This window comes from Dipodomys merriami, unplaced genomic scaffold (assembly GCF_024711535.1).
Source record: "Dipodomys merriami isolate MVZ:Mamm:240054 unplaced genomic scaffold, mDipMer1.0.p SCAF_1, whole genome shotgun sequence".
NCBI classification, from domain to species: domain Eukaryota; kingdom Metazoa; phylum Chordata; class Mammalia; order Rodentia; family Heteromyidae; genus Dipodomys; species Dipodomys merriami.
Genome location: NW_027202270.1, coordinates 128,244,728 through 128,257,040, shown reverse-complemented (window position 1 = coordinate 128,257,040; position 12,313 = coordinate 128,244,728). Strand labels below are relative to the sequence as shown.

Below are 12,313 nucleotides of genomic sequence, written 5' to 3'. Positions count from 1 at the left end.
ATTCAGGTAGAAAATGGTAGAGTTGGAATTTGTATTATGATCTGATTCTAAAGGTCATCTGAGGGGGGGAGGGGGAGGGGAGGGAGAGTGTGTGTATGTACTGGGGCTTGAACTCAGGTGCGTTGCTTAGGTTTTTTGCTTAAGGCTAGTGCTGTACATCTTGAACCACAGCTCCACTTACAGCCTTTTTTGTTACTACCCCCTGATGGGCCATGCTCCTGTGTTGTTGTCATGATAGCCTCATTTGCCTTGTTTTCCTTTTTGTGTGTGTGTCTGTCGTGGGGCCTCAACTCTGGGCCTGAGCGCTGTCCCTCAGCTCTTAAGCTCAAGGCTAGTTCTACCACTTGAGCCTCAGCACCACTTCCAGCTTTTTCTGCTTATATGGTGCTGAGGAATCAAACCCAGGGCCTCATGCATGCAAGGCAAGCACTCTACCACTGAGCCACCTTCCCAGTCCCTTGTTTTTATTTTTTAAAAACAAATTAATTAGTAGGGTACAGGTTGCTTATACCCATAATCCTAGCTACTCAGGAAGCTAAGAAAATGAGGATCAGTGTTGCTGGCCAACCCAGGGAGGAAAGTCAATGAGGCTTTTATCTCCAGTTAACCACTTAGAAGCTGGAAATAGAGCTTATGTGGTAGAGTGCTATAGCTTTGAACAAAAAAGCTCTTTTTTTGAACAAAAAAGTCTTAGGGCCTGAGTTTCAAGGCTTACTACCAACACACACATACACACATACAAACTAATTAAGTAATTTACTTGCTTGTTTGCTTGCTTACTTATTTACTTAGTTAGACAGTGCAGAGCCTCACTGTGTAACCCAAGCTGGTCTGGAATTCCTAGTCTGACAGCCAGCCATGTGCTGATGCCTAGCTTGTAGCAGTTTTTTGTACAGAAACTTATATTACAGTTACTTATGAATATATTTGTCTCATTTTACAGTTATTTTTGGAGGATACAGACTTTATCTTTGTTGTTTTTCTTTTTCCAAGAACAACCCCAGCCCTCATTTTCATTTTGAAATAATTATGTACTCACAGAATATAGAAAAAATAATTTTAAAAAGTTTTTATGTCCTTCACTTACTTTCTCCAAAGTGTGGCATCTTAGTCATAGTACAAACTTAAAATTTAATACTATCTACTAGTCTAAGTCTCTATTCTGTTGCACCGTGCATTACTGTATTTTGTTTGGTTTTGTAAAGAAGGAATTGAACCCAGGGGCTTCATAGCTATTAACTTAGTATGAACAAGGCCCTGGGTTCAATCCCTAGCACTACAAAAGAAAGAGAAGGGGGGGGGGTGAGGAGGAAGGAAGGAGGAGAGAAGATAGGGAAGGAAGGAAGGAAATCAATCCCTAGCACTACAAAAGAAGGGGGGGGGGGAGAGTTGGGAGGGAAAAACTGGGAGAAAATGTGGGAGGTAGTGACACTATTTAAAAAGAAAGGCATTCATGCCAGGCACTGGTGGCTCATGCTTGTAATCCTAGCTACTCAGGAGACTGAGATCTGAGGATCTTGGTTCAAAGCCAGCCTAGGCAGAAAAGTCCTTGAGACTCTTACCACCAATTAACCACCAGAAAACCGGAAGTGGCAGAGTGCTCCCCTTGAGTGGAAGAGCGCAGAGACTGCGCCCAGGCCCAGAGTTTAAGCACCACTACTTCATTCATCGCCTGTACATCGCCTTTACAATAAAATATTTTTTAAAAAGAGGATGAGAACGAAGGAAGGAAGGAAGGAAGGAAGGAAGGAAAGTTCAAACAGTGCATATGCTGTCAGAACTTTCATGTCAGACGTTTTAATGACTCAGTTTCTAGATCCACTTTAAAATACAGGTTTCTGCTGGGCACCAGTGGTGCCCACTTACAGTCTTAAGGTACTCACAAGGCTGAGATTGGAGGGTCGTGGTTCAGAGCCAGCCTAGACAGGAAAGTCCTTTATCTCCACTTAACCAGTAAAAGCCAAGGAAGAGCATGAGCTCTGAGTTTAAGTCCCAGTACTGACACACACAAAAATACAGATTTTAAAGGTAGACATTACACCCAGTTTTATTTTTGGGGGGGGGGGGCGGAGGGTCCAGTCGTGGGGCTTGAACTCTGGGCTTGGGCGCCATCCCTCAGCTCTTCAGCTCCAGGCTAGCGCTCTACCACTTGAGCCACAGCGCCACTTCCAGCTTTTTTCTTTTTGCTTATGTGGTGCTGAGGAATCGAACCCAGGGCCTCAAGCATGCAAGGCAAGTGCTCTACCACTGAGCCACCTTCATAGCCCCTACACCCAGTTTTATAAACCCAACAAATGAAGGCAGCTATTCAGTTACAAAAGAACAGAAAAAAATCTGATACTGGCCAGGTGCAGGTGGCTCATGCCTATAATCCTTGCTACTCAGGAGGCTGAGATCTGAAGATCACAGTTAAAAGCCAGCCCGGACAAGAAAGTCTGTGAGACTCTTATCTCCAATAAACCACCAGAAAACTGGAAGTAGTGCTGTGGCTCAAGTGGTAGAGCACTAGCCTTGTGCTGAAGAGCTGAGGGACAGCGCCCAGGCCCAGAGTTCAAGCCCCACGACTTGACAAAAAAAAATCTGATAATTATGAAAGTGGCTATATTTATATAGTTATGTTCTGTATGATTTATTTTCTCCACCCACATTGTGAATATTGAGGTGATTGTAAGGGTTGTAATCACTGAAGCTGGAGTGTTCAGTCCTTAAGCCAGATGGAAGAAGGAAACATGAAGTTAATGGGCAGCCATGCAGTGGGAAAAGACCATTGGGTATATTTTTAGATCATTGAGAGTTACCACTTGCTGAATAGCCCTAATGAAATTATGTAGTGTGAATTAGAACACGAAGAATAAGTTGTTGAATGTAATAAAATTGTTGAGGAAAGAGTAATAATCAAAAGACTGAGTCTGAATCTTAGTCTCAATTCTGTCTCTAGGAGAAAAACCTTTCCTTTGTGAAGCCCAAGGATGTGGCCGTTCCTTTGCTGAGTATTCAAGCCTCCGAAAACATCTGGTGGTTCACTCAGGTATCAAAACTTGTACCATTTGTAGATTGCAGGTAAACTAGTAGAGGAATAGAAGTCTAAAAATAAACAGACTCTTTACTGTAAAGGCATTGGGACTCCTCATAACTAAGCCAGAAACCAAGGTCCTTAATAATTGCATTCAAAGGCTTTCTAAACAGTAGAGAGAAATCAGTGGTTTACAGCTGAGTCATGGAGGTCCTTCTGAGATCTTTCAGTTTGTTTGACACTGTCCTGGGTGCTTTATAACGTCAAACAAGAGCAAAGTAAGAAAACTGCTGTTAATGACAACAGCACCAGGAATATCACTGCCTTCTGAGAAGCTGTTGGTAATCTTGTTTCAGTTGCCATTTTGGCAGAAACTGGCTTTGGTTATTTAGATACTTTATTGTTTCTAGAATCTTAGATTTATCTGTAGAAGAAGAGAGAACAACCTAGTGTCTTGTTTTCTGAACCTAATATCTTGTTTTCTGTTTTGCAGCCTTAAATTTGATCATTTCATGCAGATGACCTGATCTTTTCTGCTAAAGATGTCTTTCAAAATATTTGAAAATGTACTCTATGATCCAAGACTTTTTTTTTTTTTTTTTTGGGTCCGGTCGTGGGGCCTGAACTCTGGGCCTGGGCGCTGTCCCTCAGCTCTTCAGCTCAAGGCTAGCGCTCTACCACTTGAGCCACAGCGCCACTTCCGGCTTTTTTTCTTTTTGCTTAATGTGGTGCTGAGGAATCGAACCCAGGGCCTCAGGCATGCAAGGCAAGCACTCTACCACTGAGCCACCTTCCCAGCCCCTGATCCAAGACTTTTTAAGCTTAGTAGAGGAAACTAAAATATTTTTCCTTTCCCTTTTTCCCAAAGTCAGTACTTAGGAGACAGGAAATTGCAACTTCAAGATCAGTCTGAACTACTACTTTTTTGGTCAGTCATGGGGCTTGAATTCTGGACCTGCACGCTGTCCCTGAGTTCTCAGCTCAAGGCTCTACCACTTGAGCCATAGTGCCACTTAGGTTTTCTGGTACTTAATTGGAAATAAGAGTCTCACTGGGTCTGATTCCTGTGAGACATGGTTTATAACATTGAAAACATACTGGAAATATTGCTTCATAAGATAGGAATCTAGGGGCTGGAAAGGTGGCTCAGTGGTAGAGTGCTTGCCTTGCATACATGAGGCCCTGGGTTCCATTCCTCAGCACCACATAAGCAGAAAAAGCTGGAAGTGGCGCTGTGGCTGAAGTGGTAGAGTACTAGCCTTGAGCAAAAAAGGAAGCTCAGGTTGCCCATGTAATTGTAACTCCTCTGTACAGTATTTTCACAATTTAAAAAAAAAAAAAAAAAAAGAAGCTCAAGCCCCAGGACTGGCCAAAAAAAAAGTCCATGACAGCTGGCACCAATAGCTCACACCTGTAATCTTTGATGAAGTGACAAAGCCTCTAATTTTCCCAGATATTGTCAGATTCTCTACTACAGAGTTTGTAGTCTTTTGCATTCACATCAACAATGAAGAATGTTTTTTGGTTTTTTTAATCAGTTTTAAGTTTATTGCCAGTATTTACAAGTTGAGGAATTTTATCTAAAAATCTTCATTTCTAGCTTCTCTTAAAAAAAAAAAAAAAAAAAAGGCCGGGTACCAGTGGTTCATGCCTGTAATCCTAGCTACTCAGGAGGCTGAGATCTGAGGATTGAGGTTCAAAGCCAGCCCAGGCAGGAAAACCTGTGAGATTTTATCTCCAATTAACCACTGTGGCTCAAGTGGTAGAGTGCTCACCTAGAGCTGAAGAACTGAGGGACAGCGCCCAGACCCAGAGTGCAAGCCCCTTGACTGACAAAATAAATTTAAAAAATCAAGAATCTATCTTGCAGTGCTAGGCCTCAGACTATATATTAATAATTGGCTAGAAATAAATAGCAGCTAACTCTTTTAAAAGGAAGATATTATCTAGGTTATGGTGACTCCATTGGCCACTCATGTCGTGGGTATGAGATTTTTTTTTAACCCCTTCTCTGAGTATGGTACTCCTAGTAGTATGGAGACTGAGAATTTTGGACTTAAGGTCACAGAAGTCATTGTGTTAGAAGAGCCATCAGTGTAAATGTTGGAGACCTTGAATGGTAGCAGGGAATAGGATGGGATATTATGAACCTAGGATTGAAATCCTAAGGTATGAAGGTGGGTACATGTTCTAGAGGTCCATGGAAAACTGTCTAGGAAAGGGAAATACTTTAGTGTGACTGTCATGATCCCATACTGAAGAGCCTCTTTTAAAGGTACATAACAGTGAGTCTGCAAAGTACTTACTGGTGGTGTGAGCAATGTGTGTGCTGAGTTATCCTGGTGTACTATTCCTACTTTTCCTGGGTATGAAAGGTTGGGAAACTGGGAAGATGGAGAATGGAAAAGGAGCAGCTTCTTATGTTTTATATTCTCTGGCCTTCTCCATGTAGGTCTTCAATCTACTCACTTGTCATCAGAAATATAGATGTGTCTTTGGCTCCCCTGACTTCATCTTGTCTCTTTCAGGTGAGAAGCCTCATCAATGCCAAGTCTGTGGAAAGACCTTCTCTCAGAGTGGGAGTAGAAATGTGCACATGAGAAAGCATCACTTGCAACTAGGAGCATCAGGAAGTCAAGAGCAGGAGCAGACTGGTGAGGAGGGTAGACATAAGGGAAAGCTGTGTTCAAAGAGCCAAGTCACTGTCCTTCCTGCCTGCCTACCAAGAGATTTTTTTTTTCGGGGGGGGGGGGGGCGGGGGTGTTGGTTGTGGGCCTAAACTCTGGGCCTGGGTGCTGTCGTTCAGCTCTTCAGCTCAAGGCTAGCGTTCTACCATTGAGCCACAGCACCACTTCCTGCTTTTTCTGCTTATATGGTGCTGAGGAATGGAACCCAGGGCCTCATGCATGCAAGGCAAGCGCTCTACCACTGAGCCACCTTCCCAGCACCTCCAATAGATTTTTTTGGTTTCTGTTTTGGGTGGAGAGAACTGGTCTCATTTGACACCAAGTACAAGCTTTCTCCAGCCATACAAAACAGAAGAAACTCATATATAAGGTGTAAGATCCTAGAACAGGTAGTTTCAAAAGTTCCTCTAGAGGTTAGACCAATGCCTAACATGCATGAGACCCTGAGTTTGAACCTCAACACCATGCACATGCACAGAAATTTTATATGTATGTATCTATGTATGTATTTATGTATGTATGTGTATCTGTCTGTCTATCCATCCATCTATCCTATTGTTGTTTCTCCCTAGTGGCAAACATTTGTAGTCTTAGTACCTACTTGGGAGGTTGAGGCTTGAAGCTCACTTGTGGCCAAGAGTTTAAGACCAGCCTGAGGGCTGGGAAGGTGGCTCAGTGGTAGAGTGCTTGCCTTGCATGCATGAGGCCCTGGGTTCCATTCCTCAGCACCACATAAGCAGAAAAAAAAAGCCGGAAGTGGCACTGTGGCTCAAGTGGTAGAGTGCTAGCCTTGAGTTGAAGAGCTGAGGGACAGAGTTCAGGCCCCACGACCGGACCAAAGAGCTGAGGGACAGAGTTCAGGCCCTATGACCGGACCAAAAAAAAAAAAAAGACCAGCTTGAGGGCTGGGAATGTGGCTTAGTGGTAGAGTGCTTGCCTAGCCACATGAAGACTTTGATTCCTTAGTACCACATAAACAGAAAAAGCTGACGTGGCTCTGTGGCTCAAGTGGTAGCGTGCCAGCCTTGAGCAAAAGCAGCTCAGGGGAAGTGCCCGAGACCCTGAATTCAAGCTCCAAGACTGGCAAAAAAACAAAAAAAGACCAGCCTGGATAACGTGGTGAGACACACCTCCCCCTCCATACTAGGAAGTTCAGTGTGGTGCTGCTGCTTACCTGTCATTCTAGCACTTGGAAGGTGAGGCAGGAGGATTGCAAATTTGAGGCCAGCCCAGGCTCCATAGTAAGATTGACTCAAAACAAACAAAACTCACCGGGTACCCATGGCTCATGCCTGTATTCCTAACTACTCAGGAGGCTGAGATCTGAGGATCACAGTTCAAAGCCAACCTGGACAGGAAAGTCTGTGAGACTCTTAGCTTCAATTAACCACCAGAAAACTGGAAGTGGCGCTGTGGCTCAAGTGGTAGAGCACTCACCTTGAGCTGAAGAGCTGAGGGACAGCACGCAGGCCCAGAGTTCAAGCCCCGTAACTGACAAAAATAAAAGACCCAAAAAAACAGAAGTTCCTTTAGTGATTTTGAGGTTGAATAGTGCTAATCCATGAACAAGCATTCATAACACCATGATAAGAGATTTCTATGTGACATGAGCTCAAGTATTCTTTTTTTTTTGAGCTCAAGTATTTTTGCTTAGCAATTATAAGTACCTTTTGTTCTACCTTAAATTTGGTTATATTTAAATTTAATCATTCACTTCAAATATGTACAAGAATTTATTCATTCCATTTCATATGCTAATTCCACAGATGTCAGTCACAAGCAAGGGTACTTATCCTTAAGGTTCCCAGTCTTCCTTTCTAGGCTTAGTCTTGTTTCTTGAAAATAGATGAAATAGGTGGCATCTGAGATATAAATTAACAACTGATTCTGAAAGAGAAGGCTAGCTTCCTTGTGAAGGGAAATAAGGACCAGGCACAGCCTTGACTGCTGTATGTCTTTCACATCCTATTCTTTGTGCAGCTGAGCCACTCATGGGCAGTAGTTTGCTTGAAGAGGCTTCAGTACCCAGTAAAAACCTGGTGTCTATGAATTCTCAGTCGAGCCTTGGTGGAGAGTCCTTGAACCTACCAAATACCAATTCTATCCTGGGAGTTGATGATGGTAAGACTTCTGTCTCTCCTTTATTTGGGTAAAATGGTCTGCAAATATAGGGACTAAGGAATGAGCTGTCTTCCAAAATGCAGTTTTCAGTCTTATTTCTTGATTTAACTATGGTATTAGGTAGTATTTTATGTTATTATTTTCTGGATAATGGATGTTTAAAAAAAAAAAAGTCCTTGAAGATGTTGTAAAATAATAAAGAGAAGAAAAAAATTTAAAATTATCTGTAATCTTAGCATTTTCGCCCAATTATTTCTGTCTTTCCTGTTGCAGTTATGGAAGAACTTAACTTTTAAAACTCTTAAGCAGAACATAACCAGGTTTACAAAGGAGATATAAGCCATAAACTTCTGGAGAAAAGAAAGGGCTCTCTAGGAAACAGGTGCTCCTCTCTGGTATAGAAAGTTCACCTAAGTTACACAGGCCAGGCCCTCTTCTCTGAAAAACTTAACCAGGTGAGGTCAGCATGCATTTATTCAGTGCCTACTGTGTGCCTGACACCATGGGAAAGACAAAATTAGCAGATAGGGATCTAAAAATTCAGTTGAGAAGTCAAAATGTACATATGTGCTTGAAACAACATTGAGTAAGATACTATATTTGCAAACATTAAGCTATATAGTATAAATTATATGGTATAGTTTGGAAGGGCAATATAAATACAAACTAATAGAATAAGTTTCTAAATTTGAGAGCTAAGTGGTTTATTTACAAAGTATTTCCAGATTTTCATGGTGATCCCACTAATAAGCCTTTAGTAAGATCATGCTTTCGTTATTCATAATGGTCAGATGTGGTAGCATATGTCTATAATCCCAACATTTGGGTGGCAGAGGCAAGAAGATCCTGAGTTTGTGGCCAGCCTTTGTTGCATGATGAGACACTATCTCTAATGTTTGTGTAGAGCCTAGAAAGCCCAGAATAATATGCTACCATAGCATACCTCCTCTGGTTCATGTTCACTACTGGTAGAACCTAAAGCAGGAGGTTATAGAATGGCATGGAGCTGTTTCATCAGCCTTAATAAAGAAGCAAATCTCAAAGAAGGAAGTGATATTAAGTAGGTACTTTGGATGCAGAACTAACAAATTCTTGACCTGTACATATTTTGCTGTTACTATTGGTGACTGCTTCAAGGGCTGGCTCTGGTTTTCTGATCTGCCTGCTTGTGCAACTTTTGCCGATTCATACATCATCTTAATTCAAGTAACAGTGCTAAATCTTATTATTCTAAATTGGTTTGTTGAAAAATAGTCAACTACCAAAATTTCCTGCTTTTACTTCTCATCCCTTTTTGTAATACTTTGCAAATTTACTAACAATGTTTATCAGACAAGAATTAACTTGAAAGGAATATAGGAACATGAGATTCTGCTGTTTAGGCTTGAAGAGGCGGGAATTATATTTGTGGACTTGCTTTTCATTGAAAATCATTTTTCTTTTGTTTCACAGAGGTGCTTACTGAAGGATCCCCACGTCCCTTGTCTTCAGTGCCTGATGTAACACATCACTTGGTGACCATGCAGTCAGGAAGGCAGTCATATGAAGTTTCTGTCTTAACTGCAGTAAATCCACAGGAGGTAAAGCTTGCTCTTGCTCTTTGTTTCTTTGCTGAGTTAAATGGAGAATGATTTCCTAATTATTCTAGTTTAGTTGATGTGAAAAAAATCTCCAATTTTCATCTGGGCACTGGTGGCTCATGCCTATAATTCTAGCTACTCAGGAGGGCTGAGATCTGAGGTTTGAAGCCAGCCCTGGCAGGAAAGTCCATGAAACTCTTACCTGTAATTAACCACCAGAAAACCAGAAGTGGCACTGTGGCCCAAAGTGGTATAATGCTAGCCTTGAGCAAAAAGAGCTCAGAAACAGCAGTCAGGCCCTAAATGACTGATCAGAAATTCTTGAGGTTCTATTTCCTATAAACTGACCAGAGCACCTTTAAGCTTGAGTCCAGCTTGAAAGGAGCCTAGTGTTAGGGTCTTGTGTGTTGATTGATCTGTCACACCTGGACTCTTGAGTTTTAGAGTTACTTTGTACACATTCCCTAAGCAGTGGTGAATGATCCTACTGTTCTTTACCTCCCTATAATGTGAAAATTAAAATGCTTTTTTAAAAAATTATTTTTATTTTTTTGTCCATGCTGGGGTTTGAACTCCAAGCCTGGCACTGTCCCTGAGCTCTGCTCTACCATTTGAACCACAGCGCCACTTCTTGTTTTTTGGTGGTTAATTGGAGTCTCACAGAGGGCTGGGAAGGTAGCTCAGTGGTAGAGTGCTTGCCTTGCATTCATGAGGCCCTGGGTTCAATTCCTCAGCACCATATAAGCAGAAAAAGCCAGAAGTGGCACTGTGGCTCAAGTGGTAGAGCGCTAGCCTTGAGCTGAAGAGCTGAGGGACAGCGCCCAGGCCCAGAGTTCAGGCCCAACAACTGGCAAAAAAAAAAAAAGTCTCACAGACTTTTCCTGCCCAGGTTGGCTTTGAACTACGATCCTCAGATCTCAGCCTCCTGAGTAGCTAGGATTACAGGCATGAGCCACTGATGCCCAGCTTATTTTTTAAAATTTTTATTTATTTATATTTGTGTCAGGCTGGGGCTTGAACTCAGGATCTGGGCTTTTTTTTTTTTTTTTTTTTGCTTAAGGCTAGCACTCTAGCTGTGCTTAGAGCTCCACTTTCAGCTTTTTTGTGGTTAATTAGAGATAAGAGTCTCACAGACTTTTACAGGTATAAGCCACCAGTGCCCAAATACATTGATAATGATGTTACAAATACCTAGATGTCCCTTGATAACAAAACCAGTAATCTCACCACTGAATTTTTTTTTTTGGGGGGGGGGAGGTTGTCAGTCATGGGGCTTGAAATCTGGGCCTGGGCAGTGTTCCTCAGCTCTTCAGCTCAAGGTGAGCACTCTACCATTTGAGCCACAGCACCACTTCTGGTTTTGTGGTGGTTAATTAGAGATAAGAGTCTCAGACTTTCCTGCCCGGGCTGGCTTTGAACCACAATCCTCAGATCCAGCTTCCTGAGTAGCTAGGATTACAGGCTTGAGCAACGGGTGCCTGGCTTGAAACAGTATTTTTTTGCCGTAGTTAACAGGGCAGCATCATGAAGTGGCCAGAGTGCTGTCCCAAGGCCAATATCTGAATAAGATGGCTCAGTGCATGTTGTTTTTTTCCTTTGAAACTATCTATCCTGATTTATATCTCAGTGAATTTTTTTTATCCACTGTTCTTAATCTTTTACTTAGAATGAATTACTTTTTCTATAACATGATCTAGATTTGCTTTCAATCTCTTACAGTTACTAAATCAAGGAGATTTAACGGAAAGACGGACATGAGCAGAGCATGGGCACTGACTCTTGGTGGAGCAACTTTGTCTAATCACAGAATCTGTAGTGGGAAAAGGATCCAGAGGCTCACTGCCTGCCAGAACTAAAATGAAACTCTAAAGGACAAGGCCCCACTTTGCCTGTGTTCATTTTAGCTGGCAGAGAAGATGGATACATGAACTCTTCAGCCACCATCTGATCCATACAAGGAGCAAAGCAGTGACTTAGGCAATTGAACTTGCTTCTCTTCTCACTGCAAAATTTGGGATAGCCATCTCCCAAAAGTGAATTAATTATGTGTTGGTTAAAGTTTTTCTTTATGACTATTGAGGGGAGGTTTTGCTTTGAAGACTTTTCATCTCAGACTCAGTCTTTTCACATGGATAAAATGTCCAGCCACCAACCTGGAACTTGAGTTTTCAAGATGCCTTGTTGCTTTGAAGAAGGGAGTGATGTCAATTCTGTTGTAGCATTCTCCCTTTTGCAACCTGAGTAAAAGGACTCTCAGCCACAGGGCTGAACAAAATAAATTACTTGAATCTCCCCTTGGCCCAGGCTGAGGTACTATCTTGTCTATATATCTCTACTCAGTCACTTTGCTTTATTTGTTTATGAAACGTAAGATAGCATGTTAAGAGGGCTTTTTGTTTAAGTTAAAAAAAATCACATGATCCAGAGCTTAAGTTTTTCCCTTAAATAAACAAAACAGCCCAGTCAGTTCATTGTTTTTTGTTTTAGTAACAACTTTTCTTTGAGAGATGAAGAAAATGATTTCACCTCTTTAAGATTGGGCACTGAGGGCTGGGAAAGTAACTCAAGGGGTACAGCACCTACCTAGCAAGACTTTGAGTTCAAACTACAACTGAAGAAGAAAAAAAAAGATCTATATAAGGCGCTGACTTGTTATTAAGATACCATGCAGGTAAGACTGAACTGGGAAATTTTAGGAGACATTACAAGAATTATCCTAGTTGCTAACTGACAACTGATAACCACAAGAAAAGACCATGTCTGCATCTAGATCAATGGCAATAACGATAGGTAATTTTTAATTTTCCCAGAATAATTGTTAAAGTAGAACATGAGAAATTTGCTCCTTTAGAGATATCTTGCCCTTTTTATTTGGTCAGTCATGGGGCTTGAACTCAGTACCTGCGCTATGT

At 41.8% G+C, this 12,313-nt stretch overlaps 1 protein-coding gene across 4 annotated transcripts in view; it reads left to right on the top strand.

The window, feature by feature from the left end:
• The window catches only part of Znf410 (zinc finger protein 410), a 38,320-nt gene extending 26,453 nt beyond the window's left edge, over positions 1 to 11,867 (top strand). For 3 of the 4 annotated variants that reach the window (XM_070030350.1, XM_070030321.1, XM_070030331.1), the window contains 5 exons: positions 2,939 to 3,028; positions 5,542 to 5,667; positions 7,681 to 7,821; positions 9,274 to 9,401; positions 11,121 to 11,867. In XM_070030350.1, coding sequence (XP_069886451.1) covers positions 2,939 to 3,028; positions 5,542 to 5,667; positions 7,681 to 7,821; positions 9,274 to 9,401; positions 11,121 to 11,159 — 524 coding nt within the window. In that variant the 3' untranslated portion in view covers positions 11,160 to 11,867. The remainder of the gene's footprint in view (positions 1 to 2,938; positions 3,029 to 5,541; positions 5,668 to 7,680; positions 7,822 to 9,273; positions 9,402 to 11,120) is intronic. The other variant, XM_070030340.1, reaches the window with a different exon arrangement.
• The last annotated feature ends 446 nt before the right edge of the window (positions 11,868 to 12,313 follow it).